General features: G+C 45.2%; 1 protein-coding gene across 1 annotated transcript in view; it reads right to left on the bottom strand.

Moving 5' to 3' along the window:
* FA2H (fatty acid 2-hydroxylase) overlaps positions 1-25033 on the bottom strand; it is a 113595-nt gene that overhangs the window by 46417 nt on the left and 42145 nt on the right. The window contains exon 2 of the mRNA XM_084812896.1: positions 4852-4944. Within this exon, the coding sequence (XP_084669022.1) occupies positions 4852-4944 (93 nt within the window). The remainder of the gene's footprint in view (positions 1-4851; positions 4945-25033) is intronic.

Genomic DNA, 25033 nt, shown 5'->3' with positions numbered 1-25033 from the left:
CATCTGAAAAGGGGTTGCTATCCCGGGCTAGATTCTGAGTATCATTCGCCACCAGGCCCCAAGTCCATCTGCAGCTCTTTCTGGAAAGAAAAGAGCCTGGAAGTAAACCTGGGTTGTGTAATCAATGGCTAGGGGCCAAAAGAGACTTTCCAACACATACCAACATATCTCTTACTATTTGTAGTGTGCAGATTTTAATCATGAGCTGCTTTGGGAGCTAGTCAGAGCTGAAAAGCTGGATAGTGCTACAATAAAACAATACAATAAATCAGAGAGATTCATACTTCCCCCGTCCAACTGTATGATTTTGCCATTCTAATCTATTGTGTTTGCGAGGGATGCAGCTGATATCCCTGATTTTCATTTTTTAGGAACAAACATTCCACATTCAAAGCTGTGAATAATTAGAAACAGGTTCCTAAACAGATCTCTCCCCCGCCCCACAAAAGTCTGTTGCATACATTCAGCTAATTTGCTTCTGTTTTTGTAATGAGTGTAATATGAAGCCAACCACACACTTCCAAAGTCATAGTGATGTGAAATAACATCAGGGCTCCTTCACATGGAGCTTTTATCGTGATTGACTTGGCTCCTTCACGGAACTTTGCGGGCTCTTTAGATGACGCCGTGATCCTCCAGGGCGTCTCCTGCACTAAATGCACTTTGTTCTGTTTTTAAATAGATCGCAGATAATGATCTATCAAATTACCCCGTTGTGTTCTGTTTGAGGTCCCTCCATGAAAAGAGGAAAAGAGGCAAGAAGAGGAGGAGCGAGATCAATGAAAAATATGGAAGACTCAGATATGGGGGGGGGGAGGGGAGGGGGAAAAGAAAGCGCATGAAAAAGGGAGTCGTTGTGACCCTCCATTTAAAACAGAAGCAGAAAGCCCCATTTTAAATGCAGGATTTTAGGCTGGTGTAGAGATGCCCCAGATCTCTGCCTTTCAACTGGGATCTGTACATAATTAAGGCAGGTCTTTGTGCTTCTTCGTGGGCTAACTAAGGAGGCCCTATCTGCAAGGGAGGCTGGTGGCTCTGGTGTCAGTGGGGTGGTCAGAACTCTAACAGTTAGAGCTATCTAAGGGGTGGAGCCACCAGCCTTCACTGCCTGTCTGGCAGTGATTACCAGCACAAAAATTTGGGAGAAATCTAACAGTATATAAGCCTCTGCACTCACCCATTCTCATCCCAGTCCATGGACTGGGATAACAGATGCTGGACTATGTCAGCCTTCCCCAACCTGATGTCCTCCAGATGTGTTGGACTGCAGCTGCCAATGGGCATGCTGGATGGGAATGATGGGAGTTGCAATCCAATATATCTGGAGGGCACCAGGTTGGACAAGGCTGGTCTAAGTGATGGATAACTCTGTCCAGAACCTCTGTGCAGTTCTTTGACAGATTTGAGGGCCTCTTATGTTACTGGCATTGTGTGGTTGCCGGCCCCACATGATTCCATCCTTTTTTTTCTCTTTTTGTAATACTTTTTATTCTATTTTTATCTTTATAAATGAAATAAACAGTACCAACAAGCTAATCAGTATCTACAGTTTCCCAACAATACAGTATTCTTAAGAGGACACAGCAATAACGAAAAATAGACAAAAGAAGAAGAAAACAGAAGAAGGAAGGAGGAAGAAGAAAATGAAAAAATATTAAAAAGTTACTTAAAAGGATTAAATTTAAACTCCATTACACACAAACTTCAAATACCATTCTACTTAAAAGTTATACCTATAACATTGGCAATATAATATTACAATTCAGTACAGCATAGATAATCAACCTTACATTTCAATATCATATCATCAGTCTTATAGCAAGGAAGCAGGCTTACATTTACAATAACCATATATTGCCCTTCAGTTAACATATAATAGTAGAACTTAACAATTTAACCAGCCAAAAATATTACTAACCAGTCTCATAATAATGATAGTAATAATAATAAAAAGGAAGGAAATTAGAAAGGATAAATAATAATAATAAATCACTAATAAATTTTATATTGTTGTATAATAATAAAGCTTAAAATCAACCTTACAACAATCACTAATGTATTTTGTACTAGATATATAAATGAGCATGCACATTTCTATACACCCTCAAACAGTAAATTTAAGTACAGTATATCGTATCCATTTAAAGAGAAAGGATTTAAAAAAAAGGGGGGGGGGAAGGAAAAATAATGAGAGAAAAAAAGACAAATATATATGAGCAATTATCTTTGGCCTACCCTGGATCTTACAGATTAAACATAGCCAGTTGACAAAACATGTTTATAAATTCCAGTTCACGGGGCTGGAACAGAAGTCTCACGCGTTTTTACGATTAGCCACGCCTTCACCATTTCGTGATTTAGAAACTTCTTCATCTGACCTTCAGAAAAAATGCAAAATGTAGCAGGATATTTTAAATGATACTGTAAGTTCATTTGTTTTGCCAGGTTTTTCGCCTTGGTAAATTGCCTTCTTTTATCAGCAATTTCTTTGGTGTAATCCGGAAATAACATAACTCTATCTCGTTTTGATACCCAAACAAGACTTCCACCCCCTCTTGCCAGATGCAGGATATAATTTTTTGTGGCAGTTCTTGCAAATTGGACTATAATCGTATAACCAGTCCCTTTGGCATTTAGCACATGGAATGCCTGCTCAATATTAAGTAAATAATCAGATGACACAGGGAGTACCTCATGGAGAAGCTTATCTACAGAAGTAGACAAATTTACATCAGTAGGTAGATCTTTAATACCAATAATACATATATTTGCCCTGAGCGTGAGAGCCTCAAGTTGGGAGATTCTGACAGAAAAATTGTTGTAAAAAGCTTGTGATGCAGTCTCGTTCACTGCCACCCGATCCTGCAGCTCATTAAACTTCGCCTCCATTTTTTTGCCAAGATATGTTAATTAAGTCCACAGCCCCTTGCAGGGCAGTGATGGAATTTTGAATTGCATCCAGCTTCTTCGCCTGTTCAGCAAATTGCAAAGACAAAGTTTTTATCAGAGCAAGCAACTCCTCTATATTTTCACTTCTCGGAGCCTTTGCCATGGGAGGTATAGGGCAGGTAGGTGGAGATCCTGCTCCTTTTTTCCTCCTTAATGTAGCCATCCTTCTCTTCAAACAGATCTTGTGGGTCCTCAAATATTGTTGGTATTTCTTAATCCATAAACTACATTGGAGCACATCAGCCCTGATTTCTCCTAATTAGATAGGAGTTTCAAAACAACTCTGAGCGATGATTAAGCTCTGCCAGACTAGCCTCGGAGCCCAGCCCCTCTGCTGCTTCGCAAAGAGGGCTATTCTTCCAAGACTTCATCCAGATGCTGCTCTTGCTTCCCCTTTTCATTCCAGGGGAAGATGAAAAGGTTTTTCAACCTTTTAAAAGCTGTTTGAGATAGCATCCCGCGGAGGCTCCACGGAATGCTGCCAGGGTGACATTGGCTCCGACCGGAAACCCCACACGATTCCATCCTAAATTCCTTCGGTAGAGTTGAATCTGATGACGTAATTACTTTCCTCACCAGCATGCCCCCTTCCTGTCCCACATATGGAAGGGGTGGGGCTAAACAGCTGTGGTTTAAGAAAGCTGGGCTACATCTAAAGTACCCACAAGAGATTTTTTCTCTACTTGTACCACTACTGCCTTAAGGATGCAACCCTATGCATGTTTAGACAGAAAAAGACCTACAAGTCCCCATGGAGTTTCTCCATGGCTGGCTGGGGAATGCTAGGAATAGTAGGACTTTTTTCTGTCTAAACATGCATAGGATTGTGCCCTAAATGGGGCAAGAGCATTTAATTTACTTATTTGAAAAAGTATGTCCCGCCGTTCAACATAAAATGTCTCCAGTGCAGTCACAATATACAATTTATCATCACCATCACCATCATCACATCCAATAAAATAGACAAAGTCAATCAACATAAGATTCAATATACACCACCCTTCAACTATCCCGCTCTGATACATAGACATAGCTGTAAACTAAAAGGCCTGGTGGAATAGAATACTGTTGACCAGCAGCCAAAACTAACCCATGTTAGTGACGCCAGTCTAACCTCCAGTGGGAGGGAATTCCACCACCATGGCACCACCACAGATAAGGCCTTATTACAATTCCAAGATATCTGGACTTGGTTGGTGATGGTATAACCAAAAGGGCCTCCCCAGCAGATCTCAAGTTACAGGCAGGATGATACAGGCATGCAATAATAATGCAAGGCTCTGAACAAACACGCGAAGCAAGGATTCAGAAAATCCAACCTGTGCATTTTTACAGTGTACACCAGCCTTGCTCAACCTGGCAGGCTCCAAATGTGTTGAACTGCAACTCCCAGAATTTCCAGTCAGCACAGCCCATGGCCAGTCAGCACAGCTCCATTGGAGTTGCAGTCCAACACATCTGGAGCCTGCCGGGTTAGGGAAGATTGGCATACACACATTGTCCCATGGATGGAAGAACACAATGGTGACTTAACAGCACTCCACAAATGCACATCATTACTCATGCTACAGAAATCGACACCATATTGAAGAGTGGAAAAGAATACTACAACAGAACAGTGTATCCGATTTAGCAAGGTGCGTAGTCTTATAATACTGATCTGACTGAAGGAAACTCAAGTAGCTCATCATGAAGAACAGAGAATGTAACAGAAAGAATGGAAGACAAGGTAAAGCCAGGACAGCATTATGATTTTGAGACTGGGGAAATGAAAAGAGAGTCAACCCCCAATGTTTACTTCCCTGGTACACGACTGGTTTGTACGCCGTGTTTGTGATTATATTTCGAGGATCTTGGTTTTTAATCCTCATCAGATTCCTTTTCATATGTCCCTTCTGTTACCTTATCTTCATCTACTGCTTTACATCTGGAATCCATCTTCCTTGCTGTCATCACCACTGCAGGACTGGCGGAGCTCCATGTCTTGAGGTAGCTCTGGAAGATGAGAAAAAGCAGAGGTAATTCAATGTATGCTGACACTTCCCAAAGCTAATCCACTCCAGGTTTTTTGTTGCCAGTCTCTGCCCTGCTTGGCTACCTGAGCGGCTGCCTGTGCCAGGTGTCCTTTGTGGGGGTTCAGTCTGCACTGGCCAACGAATTATACACTCTCTATATCCTACATGTATACCTGCAGGAATCACTTTGTACTTTGGAATTGGTCTTCCCCAGAGAATAAAAAAGAAGAACAAGCTTGTCCCCCATTCTTGTGGAGAAATGCTTGGTGATACCAGGACGACAACTCATGAAGCCGCAGCAACCACGAGGAGCTGGTCAGGGTTCCTAGACATCCTCTGGTAGTAACCTGGAGTGGGAATAATCTGCTAACAATGCATATATCTAGGGACAAGCTTGCTCCAATTTCAAGCCCCCTGCGCTTATTGGTGCAGTTAGGGCTGGAATCCGGGGCATTCCAACCAGAGAGCGGCAGGTGAGGGCAACAGTAAACAGAAGAACAAAGTAAATGGAAGTAGCACCAACCACTCCAGGTCGCAACCATTACGTAAATCTCTGACATACACGTAGCTCGGAAGAACCATTGATGCTAGAGGCCCCACCTATAAAACAGACTCCTGCATTTAGGTCCACCTTCCCTAGCCCAAAGCCCTCCAGATGTGTTGGACTACAATTCCTAGCATTCCCCCAGGGAGTTGTAGTCCAACACATCTCAAGCACAAGGTGTGGAGGGCTGATCTAGATGCACACACTTGATTTCACCCACATTCAAACCTTAAGAGACAGGCAACAACCTGCTTTACCACAAGGGCACACATTCACATGGCCTGTTTATGCAAAGAGAGATAGGGCACATAGCTGCAACACATGGGACAAGATGTCCCCACTAGGCACATTTCAGCGTGTCAGATCTGTGGTTCCCATGAATGACCCAACTCACCCACAGCTGAGCCCAGCCCCTGTTCAACCAACTGGAATGTTTGTGAGCAAGGAAGACTGCAGATCTGGGATCACAACACCGGGGAAGTACCAACGATTTTGTGCCTACCTTCACCCTCAGCGTGATGATGCCATGGTACAAAAGGCCAGAGCCAAATTAGCTTGTACCCAGAAGAGCTGATTTGTTCCGAGCCTCAGGAAGTCATCCTACTCTACTCATGTTAGCAAGACCACATCTAGAATACCAGGCATAGTTGAAAGAGGCTGTTGACAAAGGCCTTGTGGAGGGCAACAGTCTCATGCAGCACCCTGTTCCTGTAGCTATTTCACTCCGAGTTACCCATTAACCAACCAAGCATGGCCAACAGCTCTGCCAGGCGCGCTACACTCCATTAACTTCACAGCAGGATGGCCACTGGGACCAGAAAGATGAGGAAAGCATATGAGCCTGCAGGCATGCTCAGGTCATCCTCTGAGGCCCTCCACCATGTTTCAAGTCCAGAGACTATCTGAGCAGCTGTCATCAGAAGCAGGACCGTTTTGCTGGTGGCAGTGATGTCATGCCATTTCCACCCCAGTGCTTTATTTTTCAGTGGAAATGTTTCCATTTCATAAGTTCATGGGCAAAAACGAATGTGTGGCAATTGCAAATATAATATTAGGCAAGCCTGGCACTGATAACATGCATCACGTTTTAAAATTTAACAAAAGGGAAATGCTTTTGCAAGTCTCTGCCAGAGGAGTTGTCCGTGGCCATCAGTATGGCTGGTTTTTAAAGGAAGACAGGAATGCCAAAGACTACATACCCGCAGGCCTCTGTGTGACCAAAGTGAGCCCCAATCATATTTTAGCCACTGCATAATATGACCCAAAGTAAATCTTTCACAATAATAGTGCAACACACTGCCTGTATAACAGGGGTGGGGAACCTCATGCCCAAAGGACCGATCCAGCCCTCCTGGGTTTCCCCAGAAGGCCACACCGCCATCCCTTCGCCCCTCCCTCTTTCCCCCAGCCACAACAAATGGCTTGGTGGTTTCCCAGTTGTTGTGTGGTTTTTTCCCCATTCTAAAAGGTTGCAATGGCTTGATTACTGGCAGCAATAGTTTTAAGCCAAAATATGCTGGTATTTGGGGGGGCCACCCCCTCTGCCCTTGCTCTCACCCATCCCTGGAATGCAGCCCCTGAGAGCTTCTCCAAAACAGAATCCGGGCCTTGGGCTGCACTATTCTCCCTGCCCATTATACACAGTGGGAGTAAACAAAACTAGGTGGCGAGTTTGCTTTGGTAGTGAGGTGAGGAAAGACCATTTGCCGCTTGAAAAGAATTTCCACAAGGTGTGTGTTCCTTTGTAGGAGGCACATGTAAGGGGTACAATGATCTCCACGCTGCTGATTCTTTGCAAGGCTTGCCATAGGTGAGGCACACCTTTTCTAAGATAAAATTTGACATACAGTGTTCATTTGCTAAGAAATATTGCTCTAAAACAGCAAAACAATTTGTAGAATGACTGGAATGGTAAGATTTGGGGCCACACCATTATGGGGAAAAAATACTTGACAACGGCAGCAAGTCAAAGGTGATAGACTCATTTTATGTTGTATGGTAGCCTTCCCCCACTTTGTGCCCTCCTGATGTGTTGGACTGCAACTCCCATCATTCGCAGCCAGTGTGGTGACATGAGTTGCCATCCAAAACATCTGGAGAGCACCAGATGAGGGAAGGCTGTTGTATTCTTTTGAATACTCTCTTTTGAATTACCTGGACAATGACTCCCAAATAGCATATCTCATCCATTTATTATAGACACACTCTTCATCTTTGATGTATCAACTATGGGCATTGTTGTATCTTAAACTGTCTGCCTCACACGCCCAACTTCCTCTTGTCACCCTTTTTATTTCCATTTCCCCTACTATTTTGTTGCTTCCTATGTGATATAATCTTAAAATTAAATGTAAAGGTGTTTTTTTTTTTTTTTTTAAGAATTACTGGAATTGCAGTATATTCACATCCTTTAGTACTTGTAGGATCACCTTCACCAGGACAGACCAACCCAGGATTTAAGATTGGCTGGGGAAGCTCTGCTTGTAGTGCTCTTGAGGAACGTGGCCCATGGCAGAGCCTTCGTGGTGGCTGTGCCCTGACTGTAGAATTCTGTTCCAGTAGAGGTTCAGCTGTCCCCAACACCATTGTTATATGCCAGGTAAAGACATATTTATTTGTACAGGCTTTGGGGGCACAGGCTAGTGGTTTGTTTGTTTTAGTGATGGTTTTATTGTATTTTATGATGTTTGTAATTTTAGAGTTGTGATTTTACTGGCGTTTGTGTGTTATAGGGTTATTTATGGGCTGTTCGCCACCCTGGTTTCCTTGAGAGGAAGACCAGGATATAAATCAAATAAATCATAATCATCTCAGCTTACACAAAATAAGAGCCATCTGTATTGCTGAGCTACTGGACGTCAACCTGCCTGCCTGCCCAAGATACCTACCTGCCCTTCAGCCCCAAGCATCTGACAATGCACTGGCTCCTATGGGAGTTCTGGAGTTGGGGGAGGGGGTCTCATGGGGTCTGGCCTCAGAATCTTCCCCAGAAGAGGAGACTTACCAGTTTGGGCCTGGGTCAAGTATGACAGGCACCAGGTTGGGGAAGCCAACTGCCACCATTCTGAACTTCTAGGTTAGCCTAGATTGGTCCTACTTTGGGGCTGGTCTGCTGGAGACAGGGACCAGAGCTCAGGTGGGTTCCCGCTGCCCGCAGGCTTCCTACAGCAATGGAGACAAGTATCTGTGACTCCACCAGGCCCAAGAGTGTGGAAAGCTCCCTGGCTGGAGACACCTTTATTCAGCTGAAGAGTAAAAGCCAGAGCAATAGCCAAGCAGAGAAGTGTGCCAGAGAACACTCATGCTAGAGGTTGCCACTCAACCCAGAGCAATCAAAGGATTCACTCCCATCAACCTCTCTTGTACACCAAAACTGCTGCTGAGTGATCTTCACATATGAATACAGTATCTATCATAATAAAAGAGAGTTTGTGTCCACCAGTCAGTATCATAGTGCCAAGACTGTGAAACCTAGATACCTGACACCTGTCATGCATACTAAGGAGACCCTAGGGATATGCATCGTAGGGTTATTTTAATTTTAACCTGCACTATTTGATTTTAATTAATATAAATGTTTGTGTGTGGTTGAAGCCTGCAGTAACCCCTCCAGCCACTAGCAGCAGATGTCCCTAACCGCGCATAGCTTTGCAGTCCACACAGTTGAAGCCAGGGGAGACTAGGAGGCCGAGGGTCGGGATGGCATGTCTGCCCCCACCTGACGCAGGCCCCCCTCAGGGGAATAGGGCGGAAAGACCCTTCCCTCAGGGGGCTTCAGGGGTGCACCATGGCAAGGGGTGCCAAATGGGCGTGGCTTCACGCAGACACAGCGTGTCCAACTCTAGTAGGTGCGTATGTTTGCTTGACCCCTTTGTTGTGTCAAAGTATTCCAACCCATTCTATTCCAGCCCATGCAAAGCTAGGTCCGTCCACTAGTATAGAATAAGCAACGCCTTGACTCAAACTAAAGAAATGCACAGCCTACCAAATTAATGACACAGGAGCCCACTTATCACATTCCCCTGCTACTGCTATCACGATCCGCTCCCATCTTCAATGGTCAAGGCTGGAAATGCAGCAAAGACTGCTTTCCAGTGAAGGACGATTGTGCCACCCGTTTGCTAACATGTCTGTATAAGCAAGCCCAGGAAATGCTCTAACAACCTCCATGGAGACAAATGTGGGCATTGCAACAAATAAAATTCATCTCAAATGTTTTTCCTGGCACATGTCCTCTGCGTCATCTCCATGTAGGCTACAGCATGTACATTAATGCCCTGTGTGTAGGACACTGAAGCATACTAGATGCCTTTTAATTGCATCTTCCATTCGAGAAATAAGTGGCTTTTTAAGTGTTGTTGTTGTTCAGTCGTTCAGTCGTGTCCGACTCTTCGTGACCCCATGGACCATAGCACGCCAGGCCTTCCTGTCCTGCGCTCTCTCCCGGAGCGTGCTCAAGTTCATATTCATTGCATCCGTGATGCTATCTAGCCATCTCATCCTCTGCCGTCCCCTTCTCCTTTTGCCTTCAGTCTTTCCCAGCATCAGGGTCTTTTCCAGGGAGTTTTCTCTTCGCATTAGGTGGCCAAAATATTGGAGCTTCAGCTTCATTATCTGTCCTTCCAATGAGCACTCAGGGTTGATTTCCTTGAGGATGGACTGATTTGACCTCCTTGCAGTCCAGGGCACTCGTAAGAGTCTTCTCCAGCACCACAGTTCGAAAGCATCAATTCTTCGGCGCTCAGCCTTCCTTATAGTCCAGCTCTCACAGCCATACGTTCCTACTGGGAAAACCATAGCTTTGATTAGACGGACCTTTGTCGGCAAGGTGATGTCTCTGCTTCTTACTATGCTGTCTAGGTTGGCCATAGCTTTCCTCCCAAGGAGCAAGCGTCTTTTGATTTCATGGCTACAGTCACCGTCTGCGGTGATCTTGGAGCCCAAGAAAGTAAAATCTGTCACTGCTGCCATTTCTTCCCCTTCTATATGCCAGGAAGTGATGGGGCCAGATGACATGATCTTAGTTTTTTTAATGTTGAGTTTCAAACCAGCTTTTGCACTCTCCTCTTTCACCCTCAACAAGAGGCTCTTTAGATCCTCTTCGCTTTCTGCCATTAGGGTGGTATCGTCTGCATATCGGAGGTTGTTGATAATTCTCCCAGCAATCTTAATTCCGACCTCTGATTCATCCAACCCGGCATTTCTCATGATGTACTCTGCATATAAGTTAAATAAGCAGGGCGACAATATGCAGCCTTGTCGTACTCCTTTCCCAATTTTGAACCACTCGGTTGTTCCATCTCTGGTTCTTACTGTTGCTTCTTGACCCTCGTACAGGTTTCTCAGGAGACAGGTAAGGTGGTCTGGTACTCCCATCACTTTCAGAATTTGCCACAGTTTGTTGTGATCCACACAATCAAAGGCTTTAGCGTAGTCAATGAAGCAGAAATAGACGTTTTTCTGGAATTCTCTTGCTTTCTCCATGATGCAGCGAATGTTGGCGATTTGATCTCTAGTTCCTCTGCCTCTTCGAAACCCAGCTTGTACTTCCGGTAGTTCTCGGTTCGCATACTGCTGAAGCCTAGCTTGTAGGATTTTGAGCATCACCTTGCTGGCATGTGAAATGAGCGCAACTGTGCGGTAGTTTGAACACTCTTTGGCGTTGCCCTTCTTTGGAATTGGAATGTAAACTGACCTTTTCCAGTCTTGTGGCCACTGTTGAGTGTTCCAGATTTGTTGGCATATTGAATGCAGCACTTTAACAGCATCATCTTTTAGGATCTTAAATAGCTCGGCTGGAATACTGTCATCTCCACTAGCTTTGTTGTTACTAATGCTTCCTAAGGCCCACTTGACTTCACTCTCTAGGATGTCCGGCTCAAGTTCAGTGACCGCACTATCATGGCTATCAGGGACATTCAGATCTTTCCTGTATAGTTCTTCTGTGTATTCTTGCCACCTCTTCTTAATCTCATCTGCTTCTGTTAGGTCCCTGCCTTCTTTGTCCTTTATCATGCCCGTCTTTGCACAAAACGTTCCCTTGAGATCTCCAATTTTCTTGAAGAGATCTCTAGTCTTTCCCATTCTGTTGTTTTCCTCGATTTCTTTGCATTGTTCATTTAAGAAGGCCTTCTTGTCTCTCCTTGCTATTCTCTGGAACTCTGCATTCAGTTGGGTATATCTTCCCCTTTCTCCCTTGCTTTTCGCTTCCCTTCTTTCCTCAGCTACTTGTAAAGCCTCATCAGACAGCCACTTTGCTTTCTTGCATTTCTTTTTCTTTGGGATGGATTTCGTTGCTGCCTCCTGAACAATGTTACAGACCTCCGTCCATAGTTCCTCAGGCACTCTGTCTATCAGGTCTAATCCCTGAAATCTATTCCTCACCTCCACTGTATATTCATCAGGGATATGATTTAGGTCATACCTGAATGGTTTAGTGGTTTTCCCGACGTTCTTCAATTTCAGCCGAAATTTTGCAAGAAGCAGCTCATGATCTGAGCCACAATCAGCTCCAGGTCTTGTTTTTACTGACAGTATGGAGCTTCTCCATCTTTGGCTGCAAAGGACATAATCAATCTGATTTCGATATTGACCATCTGGTGACGTCCATGTGTAGAGTCGCCTCTTGTGCTGTTGGAAAAGAGTGTTTGCTATGATCAGCATGTTCTCTTGGCAAAACTCTATTAGCTTTTGTCCTGCTTCATTTTGTACACCAAGGCCATGCCTGCCTGTTATCCTGGTGATTTCTTGACTTCCTACTTTAGCATTCCAATCCCCTATGATGAAGAGGACATCTTTTTTTGGTGTTAGTTCTAGAAGGTGTTGTAGGTCTTCATAGAACCGATCAACCTCAGCTTCTTCGGCCTCAGTGGTTGGGGCATAGACTTGAATTACTGTGATGTTGAATGGTTTGCCTTGGATTCGTACTGAGATCATTCTATCATTTTTAAGATTGTACCCCAGTACTGCTTTTCCCACCCTTTTGTTGACTTTTCCACAAATAAGATAAAAATCAGCAGATTTACTTCCTGTATGGGATTTTCAGATGGGAACCAGTTTTGAAACACGGACAGGCTTGCCAGGTCTCCGGGCCTTGCCTGGAGTCTTCGGGCCTCACCAGTGTCTCCAGATGGGAGGGGAGCAGGGGAAATATACAGGCAAGGGCTCTCTGCCAGCTGTGGGGTCCCCCCCCCCAAGAAGGAGGAGTAGGAGAAGGAGGCACCCGCGCCTGAAAAGGGAATGGAGGGAGGGTTGCGCTAGGCAAGAAGCAGCCGTGGCAGCTCCTCCTGTCTCCTTCCTCCTCCTCCTCCTTGTCTGGTCCTCCCAGAAAACCTCCAGAGGCACACACCCTCCCCTCGCCAGCCCAATCTCAGCAGTAGGGAGGGCGGCCCAGGATTGTTGGCCTGGCCTGGCGGGTGACGGGGTAAGAGGGAAAGGGAAAAGCCAGCAACCATGGCAGGGCGGTGGCAGAGGCGAAGTTAAAGCGGGGCTTGGCCTGGCCTCAGTCGTTCATGGGTAAAGCTGGGGGTGGAGAAAGGGAAGAACACAAAGGGAAAGAGCGAGGAGAGTGAGAGAAAGAGGAAAGAAAAGAGTGGGAAAGGGGTGAAAGTAGGGAAGAGGAGAAAAAGGCAAAAGTGGGAGGAAGAAAAGCAGGGGAAGGACACGATGAGAGAGAGAAAATGGCTGGGATGAAGCCCAGGAAGGCGACCCTCCAGAGATCATTTTGAGAGACAGCTGAGCCCCAGCACTTTTTTTTTTCCAGGGACAGAGCTGAGCATAGTTTGTGGGAAGCCACAAGGAAAACAGAAATCCCTTGAGTGTGTCTCTGAGCTTGAAAACAGAAGGCTTCCTCCCTTCAACACCTCCCCCAGCCCCAAACTCTTAACTGCAGCCTCACCTACCAATTTGGGATGGTTTCCAGATGAGAGGCTGGCTTTTCTCCAGAAAATCTTGAATGACCTGGTGCCCTTTTAAAAATAAATGACATGATGGGTGCTGCATCTGTGACAGAGGAACTTGCATGGCTCTCCGAGCCCAAGCTGCTGGAATAAGGACTTGAGGGCTGTTCTGTCACTTAATACAGATTAGCAGTACTGGCACATACGAATTGCAGGTGGATTCTATCCTTAATATAAAACTTTTTGAATTTATGGTGCTGCAACTTAAGATAACACTACTTCTTCTTCTTCTCCTTCTTCTTGTGATAGAATTTGCATTATTTGCTTGAGTGTGCCAAGTACTTTTAAATGATGGGATATACACAGCAATCCTATGTAAGTCTACTCAGAAGTAAGTCTCACTGAAGTAAGTCTCACAGTGGGAAAAAAACAGAAGGGACATAAGTGGAAGAAGATGTTGCTAGGACCCATGCCCAGCCTGGCAAAGTTCCATGATCAAGGCAGTGCAATTGCACAGTAAAAGCCTTGTCTGGAAGCATCCATGTTGTCCCTTCAGCTGGCCCATCAGGTTTGGAGTCCACAAATAGCAGAATAAACCAGGAGAATCCCAAGGCAATATAGTGGACTGTATAATCTTAGAATGCAGGTGGGGTGATGACCCTTTTCCAGTATTCCTCCATATAAAAGAACTCTGCAAGCAGAAATCTAAGCACATCAGAGAGAGCAATTCTAGCATAATCATCCTACTAGGCTAGTTTTCTACTTGCAGGGAGTTCTTTTTGGATGGGGGAGTACTGAAAAAGGTTATCCCCCCCACCACTGTCTGACATGATGCACTCCATTCTATTAGCTCAGGCCTATACCACCTCTTCCTGCTGCTTGTGTAGATCTAGCCTGTGTCACCAAGGCTGTAAACACTCCAGAAGTCAGCTTGCAGCAGAAATGGCCACACAAATGACTGAACTAAGGTTTAACACAGCATATGACCAGACTGTCCTCTCCACGGGAACGAAGAACTGAGGGTGTGTGTGCACACAATGGTCTCAAAGAAAAGGTCACACACACGTATGTGGTGTAGCAGACCTGTGTCACTCTCCACACACACACATACACAAATGGAATATAACCCAGGATAAGGGAATATAGACATATACCCACACTGTGTGTGATATCCCAGATTTCTGCAACCCTTCCACCCCCTTTTGGAGGGGGGAATGCACAGGAATGGAACACACAGATTATGCCAAATGCACAACGTATGTGGAGAATGTGAGAGTCTGGGTTCACTCACTTGCTACCCATATGTTATTTCTCCTTTTGCAATTGTGTGAACAAAGCCCCAAGAACTTCCCCTATGAAGTCACAAAATATAAAGAATTTCCATTGCCAAAGAGCCAGGTTCATAAACATAGAGGGCATATTGCAGGAGAAAAACAACTACTTTGGCCCCCTAAAGAGACAAACTACCTTGCCCCACCCCCACCCCGAGACAGACAGGCAGACACAAACACACTTGCTCACTGTGACAATAATGCGCATACCAGGACAATCACCCCCCCCCACACACACACACACACCTCCTAGCACACGGTCCACCAGAATGCTTGTACAGGTTGATGCTGTACACAGGTTGGGACTACAGCAGTCAGAACCCCCTAAATTAGAGCCACTGAGATATGCTCCAAGTAGTAGCCTCCAGCCCACCTAGGCCAGCATTTAACTAGAATTAATTAAACCAATTTTTAAAAATCTGCTAACAAGAAGGAATTTTACTGGCTTGGACGGGATTTCACTACCCTAGCTATTTACCAGGAGAGTAGGATGGAAAAGCCAAAAGGAAAAGAGAGAGGACAGTAGGAGAGAGAAAGAGAATTTGGCATTTTCATAATTTCCCTGCTTTGTACAAGACACTTAAAAACAAAGAGTCAACAAAAAGACTATTTCCCGCCTCCTAGCTGAGCTGAGCAGAGGAAGCTGCTCCAGCTGGTCTAGGGGCTATACAAGGAAGCAAGAGAGCGAGCGATCAGAGCGAGCGAACAAGGCGAGCAAACAGGAGTTGGCCTGGGGAGTTGCAGTGGAAGAGGAGACAAAGGCAAGGTGGTGAGTGGGCTGGAGGAAGCCCAGCAGGCTGCCCTTTCCATTCCGAGTTGCTGTGTGCTCATCATGTGCTCCTGAGAGCTCCAATGGAATTGAGGGGGTGTGGCCTGAGTAAACCCAGCAGCTGTGTGGGCAGGAAGTTTCAGTCTGTTTCCTGTCTCCTAGCTGAGCAGAGCAGAGGAAGCTGCTCCAGCTGGTCTAGGGGCTATACAAGGAAGCAAGCTCCCAGAGAGCGAGCGATCAGAGCAAGTGCATAGGGAGAGCAAACAGGAGTTGGCCAGGGGAGTTTGGCAGGGGAGGTCCCAACATTTATTTTTTATTTTTTAAAATTTCTTTTTTTTGTAACACACACTTCCATACCAGTGGGCCTGTGTTTTTAACCTCCAGTGAATAGAGGACAAAGCACAGGCTATTCCAGTACAATCAGAAAGCTAGAAACATAAAGGGAATAGAGACTACGGAAGGAAAAGACTCCAGTGGTGGTGACCTGCAAGGTGTGTGCAATGTTTGTTTTCTTGCCTGAGATCATCATGGCCTACATGTGCAACAAGTGCAAGCTGATCACATTGTTGGAAGAAAAAGCAAGAGGACTGGAGCGGCAAGTGTCGACCCTCCAGGGAATAAGAAAACACAAAGAGTTCTTGGACAGAACAGTGGAACTATAGCAGCAAAGTGAAGAACAGAAGCTAGAAGAGCAACAGCAAGCTGAGGCTGAAGAGGAAACTGCTGAGGCAAGGAAAAATGCAGTAGAGGATATTCCTTGGAAAAGGGTGACAGGAGCAGAAGAACTAGAAGCTACTCTACACCAATGGAAGCATTGGAACTACAGAACCGTTTCCAGGTACATCAGGATAAGAGTGGAGAACAGCCTGCAGAGGAAGAATTATAGGGGAACCTGCATGAGAGCGAGGAAGAGGCTGAAGGTCAGTCAAGCAGAGGCAATGAAACCAAGGCCTACAACAAAAAGAGAAGAGTAGTAGTAGTGGGAGACTCCTTGCTGTGTGGAATTGAAACCCAAGTATGTCATGAAGACCCATGGACTCGCCAGGTATGCTGTCTCCCAGGAGGACAGATTAGAGACGTGACTGAAGGGTTGCCTGGACTCATAAAGCCCACTGACAGGTATCCCTTTCTTCTCATCCATGTGGGAACAAATGACACCGCCAAGCGGAGCTATGAAGAAACCACGTCAGACTTTGAAGCTTTGGGAAGGAAACTCAAGAACTTTGGGGCCCCGACAGTTTTCTCATCCATCCTTCCAGTAGTTAGAAGAGGGATAGAAAGGGAAAGAAAAATACTCTGGGTCAATTACTGGCTATGAAGGTGGTGCTGGTGCGAGAGATTTGGATTCTGGGACCACGGGCTCTACTTCCTGGAAGATGGACTGCTGGCAAGGGATGGGTTGCACCTCACAGAGGCTGGGAAGAACGTGTTTGGCCACAGCATGAAGAACTTCATCAGCAGGGCTTTAAACTGAATCCTACGGGGGAGGGAGACATAAAGTTGGGGGTAACAATGGATGAAGGCTCACGCACCACAAAGGAGAGAACAGCTCTAATAGCGCCCAATAACAGTCTTCAGAAACATGTAGGAAGAAAGCCAGACTATAAAGCACATGGTCTTCCATGTCTATGTACTAATGCCCAGAGTGTGGGAAACAAACAGAATGAACTTGAACTCTTAATATAGGAGAGAAATTATGACTTGATAGGTGTAACTGAGACTTGGTGGGATGACTCCCATGGCTGGAATACAGCAATTGAAGGATATAACTTGTTCAAAAAGAACAGGAGGAACAGAAAGGGAGGTGGAGTTGCACTGTATGTTAAAAATACATATCTCTGCACAGAAATACAGGAGGAGGAGCTTGGTAGTCCCATCGAGAGCATCTGGGTTAAAATAAATGGAGCAAAGAATAAAAGGAACCTGGTGGTCAGAGTCTACTACCAGCCACCCAATCAAGGAGAAGATGAGGATGAAACTTTTGAAAAGCAAATAGCCAATGTTTCAAGGAAGCATGATGTAGTAGTAATGGGGGACTTCAATTTCCCCGATATTTGTTGGGAGACAAATTCTGCAAAACATGGCCCCTCCAGGAAATGCCTGACTTGTGTGGCAGATAACTTCCTCCTACAGAAAGTAGAGGAAGGAACTACAGGATCGGCTATCCTTGACTTGTTCCTAACCAGCAGAGATGACTTAGTGGATAAAGTAACAGTTACGAGAACTCTGGGGGAAAGTGACCATGGTATACTTGAGTTCTTGGTTCTAAGGGAAGCAAAAGCCGAGTGTAGCCAAACATATACCTTGGATTTTAGGAAAGCTGATTTTAATAAACTCAGAACAATGATTAAGGTCCCATGGCAACTGACTCTAATGAGAAAAGGAGTCCAAGATTGGGGGGGGGGGGAGTTTATAAAAAAGGAAATTCTCAAGGCACAATTACAAACAATTCCAACAAGAAAAAAAAGGTGGAAAACAACAGAAGAAGCCAATGTGGCTTCACAAAAAGCTTAGGGATGACCTGAAAACAAAAAAGGACACATATAGGAAGTGGAAGAAAGGATAAACTACAAAAGAAGAGTACAGGCAGGTAGCACAGAATTGCAGGGATGGCGTCAGGAAGGCTAAAGCTGAGAATGAGCTTAGGTTAGTGAGGGATGCTAAAAGCAACAAAAAGGCTTTCTTCAGCTACGTGCATAGTAAAAGACAGAGGAAAGAAATGGTCATTCAGCTATTAAATAAGGATGGCAAAATGATAGCAGATGACAAGGAAAAGGCAGAAGTGCTCAATTCCTACAGGGAGGAATTGAGGGGGTTGGATTCGATGGTCTTATAGGCCCCTTCCAACTGTACTATTCTATGATTCTATGAAGACAAAAAGGCTCTTCAGATCTGAAAAAAGGGTTACTTTGCACATGGGCAGGGGCTCTCTGTCCCTTGCAGGCATTTCTTTAAAAAGCTGTCTGCAGTTTGGGTATATATGTGTGAAGGGATGCTGCACATTCTCAAGAAAAACTTGGCCCTTTGGTCCTTCTCTGGAAAAATAACACTAAAGATTTGTTTTCCCCTTGGGGCGAGGAGACGCACAGTATCCAAAATGCAAGCGTTCCAGTCATACAACCACGAGCTAAGGTGCACAGACAACTGTCCCCCATCGTTTCTATATATAGCAATATATAGCATTTTAGGAGGGCCCTGTGTGGGGCACAGTGGATGCAAATTGTGCTACAGTGCCGATACAGGGGACAGTACCAGCAGCAACCCCATCACTGGAAGAATGTCAACCATGCCCAGCCATGGCAGCTAATGAATATTCCCTCCCCCTCCTTGGTCTTTCTGCATTACTCAGATTCTTCACCTATGTGACTCTGGATCAAATCTGCAGGGGGTTTTATTAGGGCCTGGTCACGCCAACTCCTTGCAGACACACCCAGCTTAAGTCCACAAGAGCACAAAGGATGTCCTAGTCTGGGACCAACTGAAGCTGATTAGATTGCCTTTTCAGAAACCCACACCTTCACTTGGAATGAGCCAAAGGAGGTGGTGCCAGCTTTCAACTGGCCTATTGTTCAGGAGGCAGAAGCCAAAGGAGCTCATTCACCAGTGCACACATCCCACTTTACACTCATTGGTGCTGGGTAGCATTCCTAGGGCAATGCAGAGGCCACAAATGGACCAGACAGATGTCTCTTTTAGACTCGCCCACAGAAATGAAGCCTGCGCTGTTTGTCTTCTCAAGGGGAAATGGTGTAGCAAAGTCACAGATGGACTAACAGGGCCTGCAGTGATAACAGGCTTCTGCTGCAAGGAGGAATCTTCCACACATCACTATCATCTAAATTTATTAGACACCTTTCTCTAAAAAAGACCCAAGGTATCTTACAGCAGGGGTTAAAACATACAAAGAGTTAAAACAATTTAAAATAAAGCTAAAACACGTAAAATGCCATAACTCGGTAAAAGAAATAAATTAAGAACCCCTATCATATGCCCCCTTCATGGATCACTGCCTTGTTGTGGCGAAGGGGCTTGCGTAACTCAGTGAAGCCATAAGCTATGCCGTGCAGGGCCACCCAAGACGGACAGGTCATGGCAGAGAGTTCTGACAAAATGTGGTCCACTGGAGAAGGAAATGGCAACCCACTCCAGTATTCTTGCCAAGAAAACCCCATGGAACGTATCACAAGGCTAAAAGATATGACGCCGGAAGATGAGCCCCTCAGGTCGGAAGGTGTCCAATATGCTACTGGGGAAGAGCAGAGGGTATTTCCAAGTAGCGCCAGAAAGAGTGAAGCGGCTGGGCCAAACCCGAAAGGACACTCAGCTGTGGATGTGTCTGGCGGTGAAAAGAAAATCCGATGCTGTAAAGAACAATATTGTTTAGGAACCTGGAATGTCAGATCAATGAATCAAGGTAAGCTGGAGGTGGTCAAACATGAGATGGCAAGATTGAACATCGACATCTTGGGAATCAGCGAACTAAAATGGACAGGCATGGGCGAATTTAATTCAGGTGACCATCATATCTACTATTGTGGGCAAGAATCCCTTAGAAGAAATGGAGTAGCACTCATAGTCAACAAAAGGGTGGGAAAAGCAGTACTGGGGTACAATCTTAAAAATGATAGAATGATCTCAGTACGAATCCAAGGCAAACCATTCAACATCACAGTAATTCAAGTCTATGCCCCAACCACTGAGGCCGAAGAAGCTGAGGTTGATCGGTTCTATGAAGACCTACAACACCTTCTAGAACTAACACCAAAAAAAGATGTCCTCTTCATCATAGGGGATTGGAATGCTAAAGTAGGAAGTCAAGAAATCACCGGGATAACAGGCAGGCATGGCCTTGGTGTACAAAATGAAGCAGGACAAAAGCTAATAGAGTTTTGCCAAGAGAACATGCTGATCATAGCAAACACTCTTTTCCAACAGCACAAGAGGCGACTCTACACATGGACGTCACCAGATGGTCAATATCGAAATCAGATTGATTATGTCCTTTGCAGCCAAAGATGGAGAAGCTCCATACAGTCAGTAAAAACAAGACCTGGAGCTGACTGTGGCTCAGATCATGAGCTCCTTCTTGCAAAATTTCGGCTTAAATTGAAGAACGTCGGGAAAACCACTAAACCGTTCAGGTATGACCTAAATCATATCCCTGATGAATATACAGTGGAGGTGAGGAATAGATTTCAGGGATTAGACCTGATAGACAGAGTGCCTGAGGAACTATGGACGGAGGTCCATAACATTGTTCAGGAGGCAGCAACGAAATCCGTCCCAAAGAAAAAGAAATGCAAGAAAGCCAAGTGGCTGTCTGATGAGGCTTTACAAGTAGCTCACGAAAGAATGGAAGCGAAAAGCAAGGGAGAAAGGGGAAGATATACCCAACTGAATGCAGAGTTCCAGAGAATAGCAAGGAGAGACAAGAAGGCCTTCTTAAATGAACAATGCAAAGAAATGGAGGAAAACAACAGAATGGGAAAGACTAGAGATCTCTTCAAGAAAATTGGAGATCTCAAGGGAATGTTTTGTGCAAAGACGGGCATGATAAAGGACAAAGAAGGCAGGGACCTAACAGAAGCAGATGAGATTAAGAAGAGGTGGCAAGAATACACAGAAGAACTATACAGGAAAGATCTGAATGTCCCTGATAGCCATGATAGTGCAGTCACTGAACTTGAGCCGGACATCCTAGAGAGTGAAGTCAAGTGGGCCTTAGGAAGCATTAGTAACAACAAAGCTAGTGGAGATGACAGTATTCCAGCTGAGCTATTTAAAATCCTAAAAGATGATGCTGTTAAAGTGCTGCATTCAATATGCCAACAAATCTGGAACACTCAACAGTGGCCACAAGACTGGAAAAGGTCAGTTTACATTCCAATTCCAAAGAAGGACAACGCCAAAGAGTGTTCAAACTACCGCACCATTGCGCTCATTTCACATGCCAGCAAGGTGATGCTCAAAATCCTACAAGCTAGGCTTCAGCAGTATGCGAACCGAGAACTACCGGAAGTACAAGCTGGGTTTCGAAGAGGCAGAGGAACTAGAGATCAAATCGCCAACATTCGCTGCATCATGGAGAAAGCAAGAGAATTCCAGAAAAACGTCTATTTCTGCTTCATTGACTATGCTAAAGCCTTTGATTGTGTGGATCACAACAAACTGTGGCAAATTCTGAAAGTGATGGGAGTACCAGACCACCTTACCTGTCTCCTGAGAAACCTGTACGAGGGTCAAGAAGCAACAGTAAGAACCAGAGATGGAACAACCGATTGGTTCAAAATTGGGAAAGGAGTACGACAAGGCTGCATATTGTCACCCTGCTTATTTAACTTATATGCAGAGTACATCATGAGAAATGCCGGGTTGGATGAATCAGAGGTCGGAATTAAGATTGCCGGGAGAATTATCAACAACCTCCGATATGCAGACGATACCACCCTAATGGCAGAAAGCGAAGAGGATCTCAAGAGCCTCTTGTTGAGGGTGAATGAGGAGAGTGCAAAAGCTGGTTTGAAACTCAACATTAAAAAAACTAAGATCATGTCATCTGGCCCTATCACTTCCTGGCATATAGAAGGGGAAGAAATGGCAGCAGTGACAGATTTTACTTTCTTGGGCTCCAAGATCACCGCAGATGGTGACTGTAGCCATGAAATTAAAAGACGCTTGCTCCTTAGGAGGAAAGCTATGGCAAACCTAGACAGCATAGTAAGAAGCAGAGACATCACCTTGCCGACAAAGGTCTGTCTAATCAAAGCTATGGTTTTCCCAGTAGTAATGTATGGCTGTGAGAGCTGGACTATAAGGAAGGCTGAGCGCCGAAGAATTGATGCTTTCGAACTGTGGTGCTGGAGAAGACTCTTACGAGTCCCCTGGACTGCAAGGAAGTCAAATCAGTCCATCTTAAAGGAAATCAACCCTGAGTGCTCATTGGAAGGACAGATACTGAAGCTGAAGCTCCAATATTTTGGCCACCTAATGCGAAGAGAAAACTCCCTGGAAAAGACCCTGATGCTGGGAAAGACTGAAGGCAAAAGGAGAAGGGGACAGCAGAGGATGAGATGGCTAGATAGCATCACGGATGCAATGAATATGAACTTGAGCACGCTCCGGGAAAGAGCGCAGGACAGGAAGGCCTGGCGTGCTATGGTCCATGGGGTCATGAAGAGTCGGACACGACTGAACGACTGAACAACAACAACAACAACAATCATATGCCATCAAATGCTTGGAGTAAAGGAAAGTCTTACCCTGGTAGCCATATTAACCAATTGCAGCCAGAACAAAAACTTGTGACACCTTAAAGACTAACACATTTATTCTGGCACAAGCTTTTGTGGACTGCATGCTGCATCATCAGATGCATGAAGCATTATGCCAAGCCTTCCCCAAGCTGGTGCACTTCCAATGTGTTGAACTGCAATGCCCATCATTCCCAGCCAGCAATGGCAATGCTGGCTGGGGATGATGGGAGTTGCAGTCCAACACATCTGGAGGTTGGGGAAGGCTGTGTTATGCTGAGTTTTAAGTACATATTCACATATGGTCAAGGGGTAACTGTGCATAGTGAAGTCAGAGGGAAATGAAATACAAAAAAATACAGTCATAATGATCCTAATAACTGTGGCCTTTAAAAAAACCCAGTGATAACATGGTATTCTTGTATTGGTGAGTTGATTAGAACATTCAGGATGCAATCCTATGCATATTTAGACAGAAAGAAGTCCTACAATTCCCAGCATTCCTCAGCCAGCCATACTGGTTGGTGGATGCTGGGAGTTGTAGGACGTTTTCTCTATTTAAACATGCATAGGCACGCACGCTTAGAGTGATTTAAAAACACAGCTCTGTTCAAGCCACAGGAGATGGAGTTGAACCTCTTGGTGAACTGTAGTTCATCTTTCAGAGAGGCAGTCGTGTTAGTCTATTGCAGCAAAATCAACTATGACAAGGGTAGGCATCGTCAGGCACACTTCATATTTTTTTGCATTTCGTTTACCTCTGACCTTGGGGGGATCTTCACAGGCTTCTTCACACGGAGCTTTTATCCTGCTATTGAGATTGCTCACTCATGGAAGTTTGCGGGCCCTTTAGATGACGTCTTTAACCGCCAGGGCGTCTCCTGCACTAAATTATCTTGGAATTGTTGTCGATCACAAGCTGAATATGAGCCAACAATGTGATGTGGCTGCAAAAAAGGCAAATGCTATTTTGGGCTGCATTCATAGAAGCATCGCTTCCAAATCCCGGGAAGTACTAGTTCCCCTCTACTCAGCACTGGTTAGGCCTCATCTGGAGTACTGTGTCCAGTTCTGGGCACCACACTTTAAGAAGGATACAGACAAACTGGAGAGGGTTCAAAGGAGGGCAACAAAGATGATCAGGGGACTGGAAACAAAGCCCTATGAAGAGAGACTGAAAGAACTGGGCATGTTTAGCCTTGAGAAGAGAAGACTGAGGGGAGATATGATAGCACTCTTCAAGTACTTGAAAGGTTGTCACAGAGAAGAAGGCCAGGATCTCTTCTTGATCATCCCAGAGTGCAGGACACGGAATAATGGGCTCAAGTTACAGGAAGCCAGATTCCGGCTGAACATCAGGAAAAACTTCCTGAGTGTCAGAGCAATACAACAATGGAACCAATTACCTGGGGAGGTGGTGGGCTCCTCCACACTGGAGGCCTTCAAGGCGAGGTTGGACAGCCATCTGTCAGGGATGCTCTGACTTGGATTCCTGCATTGAGCAGGGGGTTGGGCTCGATGGCCTTGTAGGCCCCTTCCAACCCTACTATTCTATGATTAAATGACCTTTATTCCATTTTTAAAATAGATCAGAGATAATGAGATATCAAATTACCCCACTTGATTTCCCGCCATAAAAAAGGAAAAGCCACAAAAAGAGGAGTGAGAACAATGAAACATATGGAAGACTCAGATAAGGGGGAGAAGGAGGGGGAAAGGGGAAGGGGGAAAGGAAGCACATGTAAAGCCAGTCCATTGTGATCCTGTATTTAAAATGGAAGCAGAAAGCTCCGTTTTAAATGCAGGGTTTTAGGCTGGTGTATGGACGCTCCATAACAATGGAATGAGAAGTGCATTGGAGTATTATCCAGATTTTCATGGAATCAGCTATGCTCCATCAGGGACACACAAAGCAAGATAAGCCGAGTGTACCACACCTTTAATATCCAGTTTTCAGGAGTCACACAGAGCTTGAAAGGAACATACTTTCGGGTGGGGGGAGTAGAACTGAATGTTACCAAACTGGCAGGAGCTGCTCAACCAACGAGAGAGGCTTGTTTCCCAGCCCATGTCCAGGCTCACCCCTGCTACTACATTATTATGAATGGAGAGCAACTAAAAGGCGCCCTATGAGAAGATCTCCCCCATTTCGCCACATTCCAGCTATCTGCCACGAAGTTATTCCTCTCTCCCCTGTTCTCCAATGTGTGCACTTTGCCTTCAGAAGCCCAAATCCTCAGTTCTTGAGTGCAGCATCTGAAGGCTCCCCCTGAGAGC

The sequence above is a fragment of the Heloderma suspectum genome, chromosome 8, assembly GCF_057233095.1.
Source record: "Heloderma suspectum isolate Gila_16-S chromosome 8, 16-S_ref, whole genome shotgun sequence".
Taxonomy (NCBI): Eukaryota; Metazoa; Chordata; class Lepidosauria; order Squamata; family Helodermatidae; genus Heloderma; species Heloderma suspectum.
This window is presented reverse-complemented; position numbering and strand designations above follow the sequence as displayed.